A 21,500-nucleotide genomic window follows, 5' to 3' on the forward strand; every position below is an offset into this window, starting at 1 on the left:
ATCAAGTAGACAGATTTCCAAACTGTCCAACCATTACATCCATACCCAGTCAACATCTGGGTTTCCACATTCTGGGTTTTTCAAAGCCGGGGGACTCTCAACAACGGCTTCCCAGAATTCAGATCAAATCACAGAACACTTCTCAAAGTGAGTCCCAAAACAAAGCTACACATCAGGGCTTATATAGCTTTCTCCTGGCTCAGAGAATGTAACAACCTTATTGACCCACTGGCCAATCAAAAAGTATCTACTGAAAAACAAGCCTCCCACCCCAGGCTCCAGGTGTTAGCCTAGGGGCAGGGAAGATCTTTAAATCTGCATTTCCATTACACCAGTGCAGGAATTAGTTTTGGTTGACTATATATATATATATATATATATATATATATATATATATATTTCTTCTAAGGTTTTTTTTTTTCATCAAGCGAGGGGAAAGATATGGAGAGAAAATAAAGGCTTGTATATTGAAAGATAGCTATGTATATGTTATATGTATATTCATTCAGATGAATGGATATATACCTATTATATATACTCATTCACATATCTTTTTTTTTTGGAGCGGGAAAGGCAAGCAATTGGGGTTAAGTGATTTGCCCAAGGTCACACAGCTAATAGGATGTGTCAAATGTCTAGGTCACATTTGAACTCAGGTACTCCTGACTACAGGGTGGGTGCTCTATTCACTGTACCACCGAGCTGTCCCTCATTCACATATCTTAAAGCAAAATAAGTCCAGGTCACAGCTCCTGAGCCCACCCTTAAAGGGATTGGTCCTATGAATAGCTTCTGTACTTCCAGTCTAGGCGAGATAGGGAGACCTAGTTTTTTAAAAATATTATATACTAATTAAATTTTTTAAATAAAATACGCCCATTTAAATTTTGAATTACACATCAGTATAGTCAATGAATTAGACAAGGAAGTGGCACAATGGATAAAGCATTGGTCCTGCAGTGAGTTTAAATCTGGCCTCAAACACTTCTTGTATGACCCTGGGCAAGTCACTTAACCCCATTTACCTCAGTTCCTCATCTGTAAAATGAGCTGGAGAAGGAAATGCAAACCAGTCTAGTATCTTTGCCGAGAAGACCCCAAATGAAGTCATGAAGAGCTGGACACAACAGAAACAACTCAACATTATACTCAGTCATTCTTTTTCTGTCTCTCAGATATGAAGCCCTAATTCCTGGAAACATTGAATATGCTTTAGAGTATCGTGAGTGTATATTCTTTTGTGAGAGTGAAGACAAACTGCAGAAATTTTTGAGGTAAATTGGTGAATTCTTCACTTTTGTATTTTGCTTTTTTACCTGTCTGCTTATATGTATGGACAGACATATAGACAGATATGTATATGTAGAATATGAGCATGTAGACAAGAGAGGAGAAAGAGAAACTATGCAATTGGCCTTGGACATTTTATACTTGCAGGTTACCAGAGAAATACTGGAATCAGAAACTTCCAAACAAACTTCCTCCAATTAAGGAGCCAATATCACTTACCAGCCTTCCTTTGCCTGGATACCTAGAACAGGTATATTGCAATTTCTTGCTTTGTTCTATGTATGTGGATAGAAATCAGGGCAATAGAAACCTGCAGGGTTCCATTTATTTTTCTTTAAACATCGTTTTTCATTTCAGTGAGTCATTCAGATTATTTAATGGATCAATGAACTCATTACTTTGGGTCCTCCTCCCACTATTGTTGGGTGATGTTACTAGAATGAGCATTGGATTTGGAATTGCATGGCTTAGGTTTGAATCCCAGTTCTTTAACTCCCTGTGTGACTTTAGAAAAGTCCCTTTACCTCTCTGGACCTCAGTTTACTGCTATATAAAAAGTGAGGACTGGGGTAGATTAGCAGTTTACCTTTTTTTTTTTTTTTTGCATCATGCATCCCTTTGGCTATTTAGTAAAACTCCTAGACCTTTTCTCAGAATAATATTTTTAAATGCATTAAATAAAATATATAGTATTACAAAGGAAACCAATTATGTTAAAGTACAGTTGTGAAAATATTTTAAAACAACCAGTTCACAGACCCCAAGTTAAGAATCCATAGACTAGACGATGTCTGAGATCCTTCCTGTTCCTTTATCCTTGACTTTACATTCCCTCCATATCACAAATAAATTAAGATGTAAACCTTAATTCTGAAATATCTTTAATTTTGTCACTGAAATCTCAATCCTTGGAAAGCATTAAGTCCAATGGCAAATGAAATTTAAGACTCACTCCTCATTATAAAGTTCAAAATTTATCCTTTATTTTATTTTATTTTGACAAGGCAATTGAGGTTAAGTGACTCAGGGTCATACAACCAGTTAAATGTCAAGTGTCTGAAGTCACATTTGAACTCCTGACTCCAGGGCCAGTGCTTTATCCATATCCTTTGTTTCATCCAAGTATTATAATTGTGGCAAACTAATGAGACTTTGGTAAGAGTAGGATTCAAATGACCTCCTTAAAAACACCCAGACAAGGTGAAGTCAAGATAGTGGGATGAGAAGAATCTGTGTAGCCTAGCTCCCCACTGACCCTTCTCCACAACAATATAGAAAATACACCAGACCAAATTCTGACTTGGAAAGCCAAAAAAAAAAAGTCACAGTGAGTCATTTTTCCAGACACTGGCAACTTAAGTAAGACAGAGAGGCCCATAAATACTAGAGACAAGGCATGGTCAAGAGCAGCCCAGAACATTCCAACAACCAAGGACTGAAAGAAAGTCAAGATAGGGCACCAGAGCAAGATGCACCAGGGCAGAAAGAGATGCCAGGGTATCCCAGAACTAGCACTGGGTGCAAGAAAGGGTGCAATCTGACAATTCTGTCTTCCACTTTCTGGGCCACAGTTCCAGATCACATATCTAAGGCAGGGAGGAAGAGTTTCAAGCATAGGCCCTAGTTGTATATTCAGTAAGGAAAAAGTTCCAGAGACAGAGGCTATGGTTCTCTTATCCCAAGACCTAATCAGAGACTCAGTCTGAGCCTTGAACCCCACATGTAAGCTTACAGGAGTCCCAGACCAAAGAAGAGCCTGAACCTGCAGGGCCTCCCAGTGGACTAACTGAGTCCACTGACCCGGTCCAGCAACAATGTATTAAAACTCCCAACCAAGCTGACCCAAAAGGAGGTCAGGAACTTGAGAAGCTTGGATGAGGAAGATCAATGATCACACTGGATCACACCACTTTTAGGGGCACTGAAAGTTTGCAGGCTTTCCAGCCTGAATTGTGAAAGCAGCAAAAGTCCATAAAAAGACCAAAGCTCAGGTCAGATAACTCCCCAAAAGGGCATAGAGCCCAGCACTAATATCAAGTCAAAAGACAGGAAGTAGGTTGGAAGAATGAGCAAACAAGCAAACAAAAACCCACCATAAAATTCAATTTTCTTGTATTTTCACTAACTAATTCTCTTCTTCTCCCATCACCCATCTGTTGAGAGAACAAGAAAAACAAAATCCATTACAAATATGCATAATCATACAAAATAAATTTCCCCCTTACCAATGATCAAAAAAAAAGGAAGGGAGGAAGGAGGGAGGGAAGAAAGAAGGAAGGGAGAAAGGAAGGAAGGAAGGAAAGAAAGAGGAGGGAAGGAGAAAAGGAGGGGGAGAAAGGAAAGAAAGAAAAAGAAAGAAGAAAGAAAGGAAGGAAGAAAGGAAGAAAGAAAGAAAGAAAGAAAGAAAGAAAGAAAGAAAGAAAGAAAGAAAGAAAGAAAGAAAGAAAGAAAGAAAGAAGGAAAGAAAGAAGCAAAGGGAGAAAGAGAGAAAGGAGGAAGAAAGGAAGAGGAGGAGGAAAGGAAGGAAGGAAGGAAAGAAGGAAGGAAGGAAGGAAAGAAGGAAGGAAGGAAGGAAGGAAGGAAGGAAGGAAGGAAGGAAGGAAGGAAGGAAGGAAGGAAGGAAGGAAGGAAGGAAGGAAGGAAGGAAAAATGTTTCAACGTGCACTTGAATTCATCAGCTCTCTCTGGATGTAAATAACATGTTTCATTATGAGTTCTTAGGAATTGTGGTTAGTTATATTGATCTGAGTTATTTAGTCTTTCAAATTTGACTGTCTTTACAATATCACTGTTAATATATAAATTGTTCTTTGATACTGATCACTTCACTTTGCAGTTCTTCCCAGGTTCTTCTGAAACCATCCCCTTAAGCATTTCTTATGCTGCAGTAGTATTCCATCACATTCATACACCATAACTTGTTCAGACATTCCCCAATTAATGGGCATCCCCACAATTTCCAATTCTTTGCTACCACAAAAAGAGCTGCTATAAATATTTTTGTACATATGAGTCCCTTTCCTTTTTCTTTGATTTCTTTGGGCCCTAGGCCTAGTAGCATTATCTTTGGGTTAAAGGGAATGTACAGTTTAATAGCTTTTGGGGCATAGTTCCAAATTGCTTTCTAAAATGGTTGGACCAGTTCACAGTTTCACCAACAATTCATTAAAGTACCTATTCTCCCTCCAGTATTTGTCATTTTTTTTAATCTTAGCCAAAGACTTAGTAACTGATCAATACACTGACCAAACACAGTTCCTAAAGACTCTTTCTTCCTTCCTCTTTCTTTCTCTTTCTTTTTTGGAACATGAGTAATAGGGAAATTTGTTTTGCATGACTATACATCTTTGTATTGGGTCTTGTTTTTCTTCTTAATGGAAAGGGAAATAGGAAGGGGATGAAAGAGGATTCAGAATTGAAAATAAAATAAAATTGAGTTTTAAAAAATAACTGAAAATAAAAATTGCATAAAAGCTGCCTTTTATCAGTGTTAGAAGTTCATCAAGGGCAACTCCCTCCACCAATGAAAATGCAGATTAAAAATAAAAATGCTTGAGTAGGGATAATGACTAGGCCTATGATTTCATAGATACAGGCAACTCCCAGATGAAGAAGCCTTTTCTACCAATATAAGTAAGCACCTTCTCTGCAATTTACAGTGTTAGAGAGTTGCCTAGAGCACTCAGAGGTTAAGTGACTTGCCCAGGGTCATACAACCAGTATATGGGCTTTTTTTTTTTTGGAGGGCAATTGGGGTTAAGTGACTTGCCCAAAGTCACATGGCTAGTAAGTGTGTCAAGTGTCTGAGGCCAGATTTGAACTCAGGTCCTCCTGACTCCAGGGCCAGTGCTCTAATTCACTGTGCCACCTAGCCACCCCAAATCAGTATATGTTAGAAGAGAGACTTGAACTCAGATTTTCCCATTCTGTAGACAGATTTTTATCCCTATAAGCAGATCAACATTTAATTAAGCATATTTTGAATCTCTATCATGATAGCTTATTGGTCTTCCTAAAGACTCCTACACTTTGCAAATGCTATTTTATGTAGTAGAGAATAGGCATTTTTCTCTTCTTTAATCATAAGAATAATTAAGAAACTGTCTTCAACTATTCAACAATGTAGCCATCTCTGCTTCCTTTCTATAGGGTGCAGCAACTTCTCTAATTAAAGCCATGAATGAAGTAGGCTGCTTAAAGCCCAAATTTCCCTTCCAAAGTGTAAAGAGATCTGCCTTACTCTACATAGCATTTCATCTAAAAGGTAAGTATTTGTGTTGGAACCCTCAAACTAAAATGAATTACCTAAGATCATTGTGTAGTGGGGTGTATAAGATGACTAGAAACATAATATTTCAGAGATGGCCTCAGAGGCCATTTAGTCCAGCTTCTCCTGGAAAAAGCATTTCCTCCCCTACTCCCACCTCATAACATTCCCAAGAAGCAGTAATCCAGTCAACTTGCAGGTGCCCCAAGAAGAGGAACTCTCTGCCTCCTGCAGCAACCCAGGCCTCTTGGGGATGGTTAGGAAGTTTCTCAAGCCTAAATTTGCCTTTTTGCATTTCCATCCATCCCTCCTAGTTCTGGTCCCTCTGGGGCCAAACAGATTAAAACTCATCTCTCTTCCACATAACTGACCTTTATATTTATTAAGGCAGCTGTCATGGTTATAAAACTAATAAGGTGGAAATCTAGAACAGGAACCTGGATCTTCTGGTTTGAGGTCCATGGATTTTTCCACTACATCAATTATATTTTGCTATATCTGAGGCAGCCCAGTGGATAGAACACTGGGCCTGGAGTCAGGAAGACCTGAGTTCAAATGAAACCTTAGATACTTAGTAACTGTATGACCCTGGCAACTCACTCAACTTCTGTTTGCCTTAGTCTCCTCAGGTGTAAAATAAGGATAATAATAACACCTCCCTCATGGGGTTGTTGTGAGGATCAAATGAGATAATACTTAGAAAAAGTCCTTAGCACGGTACCAGGCACATAGTAGGCACTATTGTTTATTCCCTGCCTTTCCCTTATCTCTTCCTCAACTTTTTCATTAATCCATAACCAAATCTTATTAATTCTGCTTCTGAGTTTGTAATCCACTAAAATCCCCAGATCTTTTTTAGACAAAGTGCCATCTAACCATGTTTCCCCAATCTTGTACTTACAAAGTTGGTTTCACAAATCCAAGCATAAGATGTTATGTTTATCCCCATTAAATATCTTCTTAGGAGGTTCAGACCAGTGTTCCATCTATCCTGTCAATAGCATTTTGGATTCTGAGCCTATCATTAAATTAGAACCACTTACTCCAGATAAGTAGGGAATAAATTGTTTTCTTTTACCTCCAGCTCTATGCTTTGTGGTCTCTGAGCATAGTCCCTGGTGGAGGAGGATGAAAGTATAAGATTGGAATGTTTCCTGATTTACCCAAGGTTAGCTGACAATGGGAACTTAGAGGATCTTATCTAGGATATAAGGTGCTATTGGCCTATTAGAGCTCAAAGGGAGCCTTTGTGAAATTATAATTGGGAAGAGAGGGGGAGGTCTCTGTTGTTTTTAGGGGTAAAAGCAACAAACAAGAAAAAATCAACACATGATGCAAGCCAATTAATAGGGGCATGAATCTTCCCAGTAAGTTCAGCCTGTGGCTGTACTTTAATTGTTCTTATAGATTGACATTTTTCTTATGAATGTGAACTCATATTCCATAGGAGACAGGGAATAAACTGTCACTACCCAAAGGTACTAACAAGGAAGAAAGGCCTCATTTATCAATATAGTTATAGTTAAACATATGTATGTATTTATATAATTATCTAGCACTCAATATTGATTCATTTACATTCCTGAGAGTGAGAAGAATGGCACTTAGAGCTACAAAATTCTGAGAAGCAAAACCAATTCTGAGAAGCTGGAGGTATGGCACTACCCAGACCAAACATTGTGGAAAGCGTTGCAGCAGCTAAAAATTTTGTTCATTCTACCATAGTCATTCACTGTACTACCTTTCCCTCTTCCCTTGGTGCCATCAGCAAACACGATAAAGATGTCATCTCTGTATGCTCTTGTAGATTACTTTTTATGAAGAATTTTAGTTCAAGAAATTCTGCCTGTACTTCCTCTGTACCTTTTTAAGTCTGCTCTCTTAAAACCTAGACTGCATGTTAGACTGTGTGCGCTTTCTTCTCCTTCTCCATCACAAATTCTAAGAAGGGGAAGGAGTCACTTCCTCTCAAGGTTTGTATCATTTCCATCCCAGCAACCATTTCTTCCCTATTTGGTGAGAATCAGATCCAGAATAGAATTTCCCCTTGTCAGTTCCTCCAGCCTTTGAAGGATGAAATTATCAGGAAGGCAAGTTAAAAAGTGGCTAGCTGTTCCTCTTTGGGAACTTTCTGGAAGTCTCAACATCAATTGTTCCTAAATTGTAATATCTCCCTTTATGGTATCTAACTTGGTGGTATCCACTAAGATATATACTTGGGCAGTTTTCTTCTTCCCCTGTCCTTTTTAATCTAAAGTAATTTTGGTTTGATTTGCAAATGAATATATTCTTAATGGAATTTGGTAGGTCTGCTCTATCCCCAGCTACTGCTTAGCCTATGTTTTAAACTGTAGTTCAGGTATCTAAATCCTATTTTTCAATATCATATTATTAACCAGAAGTTCACCCACCAAGTCAGCTTTTCTCTTTTCCCTCCTTTGTCTTGGTACTTTCTAGGTTCTTTCTGCCAGTATCAATTGTTGCCATTTGAATCAACAAAAGTAGTCATCTTTTTTGACAGATCTTGGGAGGTTATTTATTATGCCTTGAATACATGCCCTGGAAAGACAACCTTCTTTGCCATTATTATCAGGTTAACAGATAGCTCTCTCAGCTCCTCTTAACAGGGAGAATTGTCTAATAGATATTTTTTGGTTGTTGTTTTGGGGAAGAGTCATTATAGGGGCATCATGATTGGGGTGGAGGGAGTAGTAAGCATGTATATAGCACTTACTGTGTGCAGGGCACTGTTCTGCACACTTTTTACAAATATTGCATTTGATCCCTACAACAACCCTGTGAGGTATGTGCTATTGTTACTCCCATTTTACAACTGGGGAAGCTGAGACAAACAGAAGTTAAGGGACTTGCCTAATGTTACATACTAATAAATATCTGAAGTCATAATTGAATTCAAATCTGTCTGACTTAAGGCCCGGAGCTTTATCCACTGTGCCAATAGCTGCCTGAATGGAGCAGATCAACCTCCTCTGATGGACCAGAAAGAAAAAAGTATGGTATAGAGTAAGAACCACTGGTTTGAAGTCAGGAGAGATCTGGGTTTGAATTCTAACTCTGATACTTTCATTTGTACTTGTGGAACCATTGAAATGAAGTCATTTTAACTCTCTGCATCTCGATTTCCCCATCTAAAACATAGAGATGATAATACAATAGGACCTGATTCACAAAGTATTGTGAATCAAACAAATGAGATAATGTGCACAGTGTTTCTGCAAACCTTAAAGAATTAAATAAATAATGCCAATTATTATTATTAGAAGGCAGATTTAATTAAAACACTATTACTGGTATTGCTGGGTTTTTGAATCTAATAATAAAAATTATATACAGTCAACTCTCAATTTTTCATACAAATGGGGACAGAGGAAAGGGTCACCAGTATTTTAATCATCTAAAATAATGAATAATGTAAAAATTGTTTATATTTTAAATGAATTATATATCTACACATCTCAAACATGAAGTTCTCTTTTTTCTTCAGTATCTTGCATCATCAGGTTCACAGCATATATTTATGGTTTTTGTTTACTTCCTTACAGCATTTAATCCTAAAGGTTCTGAATATTCACGGAAAAAATATAAGAAGAAGCTGGAACAGTTTATAGAAAGATGTGAACTCATACCTTACTTAGGTTCCAAAATGACCAGAAAATACAAGGAACCTCAATTTAGAGCTATTGACTTTGACTATAAATTACAGACTTTTTTCTCTCTTAAAAATGTGAACCCAGTCACTGGTTAATTTTGTTTGGCTATTCACAATGATGTATGGTTGGATAAAATTTCGATGGGAAAATCCCCATAACCTGGGATAAGAAAAGGAGATCAAAACCTACCATAATCTCTATTCTCTATTTTTCAAGTTACCTTCTAGATGGCATGATGGAGTATTTAGACATAGCACCTATTGGGTGCTTCCATTCATCAGAAAGGAGTATCTTTCTAAGCATAGGATTTTAAATCAAAGGAAGTATCTTTTATTGACTGAGTTTTGGTGTTTTAACAAAAGAATAGTTGTATAATATTACTTGCCCAAGCATGCTTTAGAATGCTTTTAAAAGTAACCATGTTTCTGTGCTTTGTTAGTTTTTGTTCTTTAAAATTGGTTAATCGAGAAATTGAATAGCCTTTTTTTGATCATTAGAGAAAGATACTCATTAAATATATTGGGCAGTTACAAGCAAAAATAATATAGATATAAGTAAAATAGGAATGTGGATGTATTCTCAACCTATGTAATTGTTTTGTAAGCAGAATGAACATAATGGTACTTTAACACTTTCCCTACCTACATGTGAATAAATATGGGGTGTTGTTTTTATAACATAACCGGCTGCCTATTTTCTGATTTCTGAGGTATATTTTTAAAGTACATTTTATTCAATTTAATTGATAGAAAGATTGCAACCTGTCTTAAAAACTGATGGAATTTGAAGAGGAAAGCACTAGGCCTTCATTCATATAGCTAAAGCAGGAAAAAATCTGAAACCTGAATAAATTAGGTTGGTGTTCAAAAAAATTATTAGACTACAGATATTAGCTGTAAGACCCAAGGCAAAGCATATAATGTCTTTAGGCCTCAGTTCCTTCATTTGTGAGATGAGGGAAGTGAACCAAATTATCTTAAGGTCTCTTCCATCTCTATGATTCTAATAATTTTAATAGCAATTAGAGACGTGTTGCCAAAGTTAGACAAAGGACCCATAAGTTGGCCAACACTTTTTCAAGAGAGTGATAATAGAATTGGCTGACTGCCATATTTTGAATTCTGCCTGCATCCCAAACTTAATTCTTTCCCAAATATCCAAAAGGTACCATAGACACCTAATACCTGCTATTTGCCTTCTGCACATCACAAAGTCCAAATTGCAACCTCTAGTATTCCTCAGGTGGTTGTAAATATCTAATTTGACAAAGACAGTCTTATATGTGGAATGATTAGGACAATTATCAACTTCAATAATTATTAACTATGCTACCTAGAGCAAAGCAATCAATTAAACAATAAGCATTTATTAAAGACCTACCATGACATACTACTAGCTGACATAACCCATGATTCCCAGCACAGCAGCTAGGACTAACTACAAAATATCCATTCCTATCAATATACCATTCCTATCCTCCCACCTTTCTGAATGGGAACTAGACCCAGGCACAACGATCCAAAACTCCTCTGCACAGAGACACCATGCCCCTCCTCAACAATACAGAGAGTTCTGCCCCGGCATAAGAATCCCAGCAATTTACCACTTTAGCTACCCAAGCATGAATTGAGCACCCAACAACCCTCTTTCCCCCACACCACACAAACAGTGGCCACTTGGGGAAGCCAACATCCTCTTGACAATTGATTTTGAATATACACACATTCCTGCAAAAACTTGAATTTGGAGCCCTGATTAACCTGAAAGGACATATCCTTGTCACTCAGTACTGGGCAGGCACAGAGATCACCAGCAACTACCCTTTTTGAATAGGCATTGACCTTAATCTGATGCCCAGTCTGGCAGCCCTGGGCACTTAGGTTTGGAGCCCAGAGCTCTGGGATGGGACCCGTGCCTAGAGATTGGCATTCCAGAGTTATGAACAGTTACATGCTCCAGGCTATGTACCAAGCAAGAAGCAAGTAGAGAAGCAAACAGCAGCTTTGTGACTCAATCCCCAGGAGTAGAAAGTGTCTCAGTTCCAGCATCCAGCCCAGTCTGAAGTCTAAAGCAGAATAATCAAATCAGGAATGCCAGACCAAAGGGGAACCTGACATTTGACTCTGAACTAGGACATCTTTCCAGCTGGAGGACAGTGACCAAATCCAACTACAGTCTAGATAACACCAAATGGAGCAAACCCACAGAACTGTTTCTCAGACCCAAACTCAGGGCAGAAACTTTTAGGGTAGACCAGGAAGGTAGACATCAGACTTGGCCCAGGATCAGAAGACTTTGGGAAGTAAGAATAGTCATATAATAATATTACTTGCCAAAGCATGCTTTAGAATGCTATTAAAAGTAACCATGTTCCTGTGCTTTGTTAGTTTTTGTTCTTTAAAATAGATTAACTATAAGTTTGCAAGTCCCTAAGAATGAGTTGTCCCTGAGATCCTGGAAAAACTCAATACTTGATACCCTTAGAAATCATTAGTAGGACCAGACCAGACCCTCCCAATAGAAATACCCGGAGCCAAGCTCTAATATAAAGTCCAAAGTCAGGAAATGGGCTGGAAGAATGAGCAAATAAAGATTTCCACCATAAAAAGCCATTATGGTGACAGTGATGCTCAAGACACAAAGAGAATGACCCTAAAATATCTACAAGTAAAGCTTTAAAGAAAAGTACAACTTGGGTACAAGTTCAACTAGAATTCCAGGATGGAATAAAACAAGAATTTAAAAGAAGGTTTAAAATTTTTTTTAATGAAATGAAAGCACTGGAGGAAAATTGAAAAAGAAATTATAGCTGTGTAAGAGAATTGAAAAGGGAATTAGTAGCATAGCACAAGAGGTACAAAAGCTTTCCCAATCAACAAGCTTTCTAAAAATTAGAATGGAACAAAAGAAGCTAATGATTCCCTAAGGTAACAAGAAATATATTTTTAAAAAATCAAAAGATTGCAAAAAATCAAGGAAAATGTAAGGTAGCAAGAACAAATGACTTGGAAAATGGATTGAGGAGAAAACACTCAACAGGAAAACAAGAAGGAAAGAAAAAAGGGAGAAGGGCTAATAGAGAGGGAGGATAGGTTAAAGGAAGGCTTAATTCTAAGCAAAACAAACTCTAAGAATGTATAAAAATATAGCAATTCTTTCACTGTAAGTAGCAAAGAACTTGAAATTGAAAGGTTGTCCATCAATTGGAGAATAGCTGAACAAGTTATGGCATATAAATATAATGGAATGCTATCATGCTGGAAGAAATGATGGGGGCAGAGTGGGCACAGAGCCAAGGAGAGAAAAAGCAGGGCTCTCCCAAATTTACCTCCAAATACCTTTAAATAATGCTTCAAAAAAAATTCTGGAGTGACAGAACCCACAAAAAGGATGGGATGAAGCAATTTCACAACCCATGACAATTTAGAAGGTTGTCTGGAAAGGTTTATCCCACAGAGGTGAGAGTAGAATGAGATCTAGTACAGGCCATACCAGGGCAGATTCAACCCCAGCAAACCAGGAACAGGCCTTGAGGGATGACTGAATCAGCTGCAACAGTGGCTGCTTCCAGAGCTCTCAGCCTACAGATGGTAAGGAGGTTGGACAACTGGTCAGAAGGTTACAGGGGTCCCTTTGGTGGCACTAGGGGTAGGACTTTGTTCCATTGCCCATAGTTGGATCTGGGTCTCAGTCCCAGGACAAGGAGGAGTACTAGCACACCAGAACTTGTGACTGCAGGAACCTAGTCACAGTTATAGGACAGAAAAAAAAAAAATGCTTGTGATCACTCACAAACCAAAACAAAGGCCAGGAGAGAAGTAAACACGCCTTTCCTTAGATCATACCACCTTGGAAGAACTAAAAACTTACAGAACCCTAGAATTATTTCTGAAAACAGCTACACAAAAACCAGAAGTTTGGGAAAGTTCGTGTATCCCAGAAGCTGAGCCCCACTTTAGCATAGAGTTAAAAGTCAAGAAATAGGGAGTAAAAACAGGACTTCCACACAGCTCTGGCTCCCACCAACTCCAATTCATGTAAAAGGTGACGCTGAACAAACTTTGGAGCTACAGAACCCACAAAATGACACAGAGAATCTAGCCTCCTGCTGAGGACAGCCCAGCAGGCTGGCAGCAAGCAGACAGCACAGCGCTCTGGGAGCTGAGCCCAGCCCCACTCAAGCCGAGGTTTTAGCCTTGGGGAAGGCTGACCAGCCGCTGGCTAGAGGGACTTCAGATCACCAGCAGCTGTGGTGTTTTCCAGAATTATCAACCCATAGATGCCAAGGATAGAGAGGTCAGTGCAGTGTGGACTTTGGGACCCAGTAGTTGGGAGTGAGATCTGCCTTTATCCCCTGCAGGAAGAAACCACTGAGGCCCCACAGCCATGCAGCTGCCGCCATGTGGTAGCTTCAGCTCCTACCCTGCAGTGTAGGTGGACCAAGCAACCAGTCTGAGGGTTAATCGCTCTTGCTTTAACCTTCTTGGATCTGGATTGCAGTCTAGGGTGGAGGTCCTGGGGTGTGTGACCAGCTTGCCAGAGTGTGTGGAGGCTTCAGAGAGGGCACCCAACTAATTCCTTTAGCAGGTCAGAAAACCCCAGAGTTTGGGACAAAGCTCCCCTGTCTGGTAGCAGAGTCCTACTGTGGCAAAAAGCTCAAAAATCAAGTAATTGAGTGGCAAAATGAGCAGGCAAAGGAAGCAAATCAAGCAGAGCAATCCAACCTTACACTCCTATTTTGGAGACAAAAAGAATCAAAGCATGGAAAAAGAGGAAGACAGTGAAGTCAGAACTCCTACACCAAATGCTTCCAAGAAAAATACGAGCTGGTTACTGGCCATAGAGGACCTTAAGAAGCAAATAAGAGAAGTGGAGGAAAAATTGGGAAGAGAAATGAGAACAATGCAAGAAAATCATGAAATGAGAGTCAACAACCTGACTGAAGAAATAACACCTTAAAAATAGACTAACTCAAATGGCAAAAGAGGCTCAAAAAGGTAATGAGGAGAAGAATGCCTTAAAAAGCCGAATTTGCCAGATGGAAAAAGAATCTCAAAAGCTCAATGAAGAGAATCATTACTTCAGAATTAGACTGGAGCAAATGGAAGCTAGTGACTTTATGAGAAATCAAGATACTATTAAACAGATCCAAACAAATGAAAAAATAGAAGGCAATGTGAAATATCGCATTGGGAAAACCACTGACCTGGAAAATAGATCCAGGGGAGATCACTTAAAAATTATTGGACTACCTGAAAGCCATGATCAAAGAAAGAACCTAGAAATCATCCTCCAAGAAATTCTCAAGGAAAACTGCCTTTATGTTTTAGAACCAGAGGGCAAAATAGAGGTTGAAAGAATCCATTGATGATCTCTGCAAAAAGATCCCAAAAAGAAAACTCCTAGAAATATTATAGCCAGGTTCCAGAGTTCCCAGATCAAGAAGAAAATATTACAAGAAACACGGAAGAAACAATTTGAATATTGTGGAAACACAATCAGGATAACCCAGGATCTGGTAGCTTCTACACTGAGGGATCAAAGGGCTTGGAATATGACATTCCAGAGAGCAAAGGAGCTGGGATTAAAACCAAGAATCACCTACTCAGCAAAACTGAGTATCATGTTTCAGGGGAAAATATGGTTATTGAATGGAATAGAGGACTTTCAAGCATTCTTGAAGAAAATACAAGAGTTGAATAGAAAATTTGACATTCAGATATAAGAAGCAAGAGAAGCATGAGAAGGTAAACAGGGAAAAGAAATCATAAGGAACTTATTAAAGTTGAACTATTTACATTCCTACATGGAAAAATGACTATTGTAACCTATGAAACTTTTCTCAGTATGAAAAGGATTGAAGGGAATAGAAATGTATACATATATACACATACATACATACATATGTCTATATAGGAGGGTATATAGTCATATGAATACATATGTGAATGTGTATATATATATGTGTACAGGCATACATAGATAGAGGGCACAGGACCAATTTAATGGGAAGGGATGATACTTAAAAGGTGAAATTAAGAGGTGAGAGAGGAAAATAATTCGAGGAGATGGGGAGAGACAGGGGTAAACTATCTCATATAGAAGAGGCAAGGGAAAATGGTTGCAATGGAGGGTAAGAACAGGAAGGCAAAAGGGAATGGGTCAACCTTATTCTCATTGAATTTGGCTTAGGGAGGGAATGACATACACACTAAATAGGGTATCTCACCCTACAGGAGAGTAGGGGGGAAGGGGATGAGAGGGGGCATGATGGAAGGAAGGGCAGGCTGTGGGGGAAGTAAGTTGGAAGCACCCACTTTTGAAAAGGGACAGGATCAAAGTAGAAAATAGAACAAGTGGGAGGTGGGATAGGAGGGAGGAAAATATAGTCAGTCTTTTAACAATATATCCACTACAGAAATGTTTTGCATAGCTACACATGTACAACCTATATTGAATTGCTTATCTTCCCAGTAAGGGTGGGTGACAAGGGAGGAAGGGAATGAATCTGGAATTCAAAGTTTTTAAATCAAATGTTTAAATATATATATGTTATTATATATTATATATATATACATTATTATATATATATTATTATACTATTATCAATATTATTTTACATATAAATGGGAAATACGATATGTAGGCACTGGGGCATAAAGATCCACCATGCCCTACTGGAAAGTTGGAAGGGAGATGGGAGAAGATATTGGAGAGAGCAGATTGGAGGAGGGGATATCCAGTGGGATTGCTATTTTGGGGTGGTGGGTAGGTGAAAAATGGGGAGAAAATTTGTAACTCAAAATCTTGCAGAAATGAATTATGTAAACCAGAAGATAATAAGACATTTGATTTTTAAAAATTTTTTAAATAGAAAAAGAAAAATATTCTCATTTTTTATACTATAGTAGTGATATATGCCACAAAGGTGTTTTTTAAAAATAATATGTAACCTGTATATGGAATAATTTGAAATTTTCTATTAGCTTTAGAAAGAAGTTTAAGTGTATTTTAAAATAAAATTGACTAAAAACAAAAACAAAAAAAGTCAAGAAATAGGCTAGAAAATGAGTAAACAACAGAAAAAGATTCTGACTATAGAAAGTTACTATGGTGACAAGAAAAATCAAAATACTCAGAAAAAGACAACAAAATCAAAACTGCTGTACACAAAACCTCAAAGAATTGGCCTCAATCTATGGAAGAGCTAAAATAGGATTTTAAAAATCAATTTGAGAGGTAGTGGAAAAATGGGGAAGAGAAATGAGAGTGATCACAAAATGACAAAAAAAGGAATCAACAGGTTAGTAAAGGAGACCCATACATACACCAAAAAAAAAAAATTACTTTAGAAAATATAACTTAAAAAACAGACTAGGCCAAAGGGTAAAAGAGGTACAAAAAAGCCAATGAGGAGAATAATGCCTTGAAAAGCAAAATTGACCAAATGGAAAAAGATATACAAAGATTCACCAAAGAGAAGAACTCCTCAAAAAAATATAATTGGCCAAATGGAAAAGGAGGTACAAAATCTTACTGAAGAAAATAATTCCTTAAAAGTTAGAATGGGGGTGGGGGAAGGTCTAGGTAGCACAGTGAATAGAGGACCAGCCCTGGAGTCAGGAGGACCTGAGTTCAAATCCAACCTCAGACACACTAGTCATGTGACTTTGGGCAAGTCACTTAACCCCAATTGCCCTCCAAAAAGCAAAAAAAAAAAAAAAGTTAGAATTGGGCAAGTGGAAGCTAAAGATTTGATGAGACATCAAGAAACAATCCAACAAAATCAAAAGGATGAAAAAGTAGATGAAAATGTGAAATATCTTACTGGAAAAAACAACTGACCTGGAAAAGAGATCCAGAAAAGATAATTTAAGAATTATTGAGCTACCTGAAAGTCATGATAAAAAAAAAAGAGCCTAGACATAACCTTTCAAGAAATTATCAAGGAAAATTGCCCTGATATTCTAAAACCAAAGGGTAAAACTGAAATTGAAAAAATTCATAGATCACCTCCTGAAAGGGATCCCAAAATGAAAACTCCCAGGAATATTATAGCCAAATTCCTGAGCTCCCAGGTCAAGGAGAAAATATTGTAAGTCATCAGATAGAAACAATTCAAATAATCATGGAGCCACAGTCAGAATAGCACAAGATTTAGCCATTTCTACCTTAAATAATCAGAGGGTTTAGAATATGATATTCTAGAAGGCAAAAGAGCTAGGACCATAGCCAAGAATCACCTATCCAGCAAAACCCTGGGGAGAGGGGGGGGAGGGAAGAGGAGGTGGACACTTATTGAAACAGAGGACTCAAGTATTCTTGATGAAAGATCAGAGCTGAATAGAAAGCTTTACTTTTAAATAAAAAACTCAAGAGAAGCATAAAAAGGTAAACAGGAAAGAGAAATCATGAGGGTTTTAATAAAGTTAAACTGTTTACATTCCTACATGGAAAAATGATACTTATAATTCCTAAAATCTTTCTCATTAGTGAGGCAGTTAGAAGGAGTATACATAGACAGAGGCCAAGATTATAAGTTTAATATGATGGGATGATTTTAAAAAAATAAAATTAAGGAGTGAGAAAGAGGAATGCACCAGGAGAAGGGGAAAGGGAGAAGTAGAATGGAGTAAATTCTCTTACATAAAGGAGGAGTGGAAGAGCTTTTACAGTGGAGGGGAAGATGGAATTGGTGGAAGGCAATGAGTGAACCTCACTCTCATCAGAATTGGCTCAAACGGAGAATGACATACACACTCAGTTGGTCATAAAAATCTATCTTACCCTATGGGAAGTAGGAAAGGAAGGAGATGAGAGAAGAGAGGGCAGATTGGGGTAGGTAAAAGACAGAAGCAAAACACTTTTCAGAATGGGCAAGATGAAAGGAGAGAGAAGAATAAATGGGAAGGGAGATAGGATGGAGTGAAATATACAATTAGGAATCATAACTGTGAAAAAAATTTTATAAGAAGTTTCTCCAATAGAGATCTCATTTCTCAAATATATAGAGAACTGAGTCAAATTTATAAAAAAATAGTAGCCATTCCTCAGTTGATATATGGTCAAAAAATATGAACAGGCGGTTTTTAGACAAAGTAATCAAAACTATCTATAATCATATAAAATATGCTCTAAATCACTATTGTTTAAAGAAATGCAAATTAAAACAACTCTGAGCTACCACCCCACATCTATCAGATTGACTAATATAACAGAAAAGGTAAATAACAAATGTTGGAGGGGATGTGGGAAAATTTAGACACTAATGCACTGTTGGATAAAGTTGTATATTGATTCAACCATCCTGTAGAGCAATTTGGAACTATGCTCAAGGGGTTATAAAACTATATACAGTGTGTTATCAAGCAATACCACCAAGACAATTACAAAGGACTTATGATGAAAAATACTATCCATGTCCAGAAAAAGAACTGATGGAGTCTAAATGCAGATTGAAGCATACTTTTCCTTTACTTTCTTTATTTTTTCCTGTTTTCTTTCACAACAAGACTAACATGGAAATATGCTTTGAAAAGGGGGGGGGTAGGGAGGGAGAGAATTTGTACCTCAAAAATTTTTTAAATGAATGTTAAAAATTGTTTTTACATGTAACTAGGGAAAAATAAAATATAAAATCATTTTTAAAGTGATGAAGGGGATAATTTTAGAGAAACCTGGGGAGATATATATAACTGATATGGAATTAAAATAAGCAGAACCAGAAGAACTACTTATGCAGTAAAAAAAAAATATATTGTAAAGAACAACTTGAAAAGATTTAGGAACTCTGATCAGCACAATGATTCCAGAAGACTCATGATTATGATACCTATCTCATGACAGGGAGCTGAAGGAGTACAGATTGAGACAGTTGTTTGTTTTGTTTTTTAACATGGCCAATGAGAGAATTTGTTTTGCTTGACTGCACATACTTGTAATGGTTTTATTCTCCTTTCTTTCTCAATTGGAGAGAGGGGCAAGTAGGAGGGAGAAAAGACTGACTTTTGCTGATTGAAAAAATTAATTTGAAAATAGACACATGGTATCAATAACAAGTAAATTTATATTTTTCTACTCTACAATGGGCAGATATAATTTAAAATACTGTGTTCCTTCTGAGTGCCATATTTTAGGAGGAACTCAAGGGAAAATGTTTCCTACCTTAAATGAGCTAAGTAGAGGGTAGAAATTTATATGGGGGATGTAAAAGTTGATTAGAGTATTAAGTTGATCAGAGTAGGAAATGGGGTCTAAGTAAATGGGTAAATGGTTGAGGAGCTAAAATAGGTCACTAATCCTGAGCCATTAATGGTAGGGGCAGTCAGTGGTACCCAGGGAATGTTGAAAGATCTCAAGGAAGGCATCCAGAAAAGGAAAACAAGGGAAAGAATGGAATAAGATGAGAAGTCAGGGACTTATTGCTAATTGCTAGGCTAAAGCCGGAACATTCTGCTAAAAGCTCTATCAAAGCACCCTTTGGCATATATCTATTTTTTGTGAAAGTCTCACCTTCAAGCCTTGCTAAAATCATCCTTCCTGGAATGATAAGTGCCCTCTAGAGGTGAGATCCTCTAACTAAATATTTGAGCAAAATTATGGGCAAGGAATTAAATGGGGGGGGAAAGAAGGCAAACTGGGAAAAATAAAGTTGTTTTTTCTGTCCCTTTACCTTCGTTTATTTTGATCTGTGATTTGATCAAAGTGTTTTAAATATATTGTATCATCTGTATTATAAATATATGTTTTGGCTAGAATGAGATTTCTAAAAAATCATTCTAAATTGGTTCATTTTATCTTATATAATTTATCTGGATGTAGTAATACGTAAATTCCTCTAAGTACACCCATCCACAGTATGGTTCAAAATGTCACTACATTTTGTGAAGCAAAAGAGGTGGCTTTTTCCTTCAGTCTTCCTATGCTGGGGAAGGGGCTCTTCCAGGTTACTGAGGCTAATTAACTAATACTGGGGGGAGGGGGAGGTGAAGACCTTTGAGTTCTTTGGTAAAAAGGTTCTCTACAAACAAAAAGTTGTTGGTGTCATTCTTTTTCTCCTTAAATACATCAAAAGGAGTCTGGCATTGTGGAAAGAACGCTGGTCTTGGGGATGAGAAAGAGCTGGGTTTCCAGCCCCAGCTCCCTGACTTACTGTGTGTGCTTGAATAAATCACTTATCTTCCCTATACCTGCCGTTTTCTCAACTGTCAGATGATCTTCGAGTGGCAATTACAAAGAACTAGAGAAGAGGGGAGGGAAAAGGGAGGGGAAGGGAATAAGCATTTTATAGCACTTACTATGTGCCAAGCATTAGGGGATACATTAGAATAGTAAAAAAAAAAAAAATAGTACAAGCTCTCAAGAAATTCCCATTCTAATGGGGGAGACGATACATACCAAAAGTTTGAGTTGCAAGTCAGATGTGGAAAGGCCCCACAGTCCCTAGCTAGGATGCAGAGGGAGAGCAAATGTTGATGCTTCCTTTTCTTTTTTGTACTTAAATGTTTTTTTACTTGAACTAGTGTTTGCCACCCAATTACATCACTTTTAATAGCTTAGAATAACAATATGATCTTGAAAATGGAACAAACAGCTTGCCAAAGCAGAGTATATTAAGACGTATGGGTAACCTAATGCTTCTTTAATGACGTTTCAACGGATTAAATCTCTTCAGTTTCTTAAGTTGAACCGTTTGATGGCGCCAAGGCTTTTGTGGCAAGGACTTTCCTTTCTTTCTCTTCAGTAACCGTGTCTGCACACCCAGAGGAGCAGTAGCCAGACTGCCCCGTAACTACTGATTCCCAAGATGAGAGCCGAGGGCATTGGGCTGGCTATTTCCAGGGCTTTGGGGTGCAGGGTCCCGGGTTGTCTCCATCGGTGTCTGAGGGGAGACAGGGTCGAAGTGGTGATGGCGGTTTGACTGGCGGCGGGACACAGGCCAGCTCCCGTCACTCTTTCAGGGTATCTTGCTGATTCAGCTGACCTGGCTTGCTTGGCACATAGTAGGCGCTTAATACTTGTATACTGAATTGACCTGAAATTGAATTGACTGTGTGTTGTACGTGGGTTCAACGCCAATCTGGGTGACCTTGTCCAAATCACTTAAACTCTCCATGCTCAGGACTGTATACAACAGCAGATGTCCACATGCCTCCAAAGGTAGAGGGAGTTCCCTCATCTGGAAGTATCTCATAATAACGAAATCACAGGTCTAGTCCCACCCTACCCCCAGTCTATGAAGATCTCTAAGGACCCCTGTCACTCCACAGTAG

At 38.0% G+C, this 21,500-nt stretch overlaps 1 protein-coding gene and 1 long non-coding RNA gene across 2 annotated transcripts in view; one reads left to right on the top strand and one right to left on the bottom strand.

Moving 5' to 3' along the window:
• Positions 1–9,844, top strand: part of AK9 (adenylate kinase 9) — a 145,225-nt gene extending 135,381 nt beyond the window's left edge. Inside the window, exons 35-38 of the mRNA XM_069077073.1 lie at positions 1,176–1,274; positions 1,438–1,540; positions 5,440–5,554; positions 9,121–9,844. Of these exons, the coding sequence (XP_068933174.1) occupies positions 1,176–1,274; positions 1,438–1,540; positions 5,440–5,554; positions 9,121–9,323 (520 nt within the window). The 3' untranslated portion in view covers positions 9,324–9,844. The remainder of the gene's footprint in view (positions 1–1,175; positions 1,275–1,437; positions 1,541–5,439; positions 5,555–9,120) is intronic.
• On the bottom strand, positions 2,249–20,763 carry LOC138152967 (uncharacterized). The gene is made up of 2 exons (XR_011166259.1): positions 20,626–20,763; positions 2,249–3,443 (listed from the first exon to the last, which is right to left on the bottom strand). It is a non-coding gene; the product is annotated as an uncharacterized lncRNA (long non-coding RNA).
• Positions 20,764–21,500: the final 737 nt, after the last annotated feature.

This window comes from Petaurus breviceps, unplaced genomic scaffold (genome assembly GCF_028583685.1).
Source record: "Petaurus breviceps papuanus isolate PSGF00001 unplaced genomic scaffold, PetGlider_PUasm1.0 90977, whole genome shotgun sequence".
NCBI lineage: Eukaryota > Metazoa > Chordata > Mammalia > Diprotodontia > Petauridae > Petaurus > Petaurus breviceps.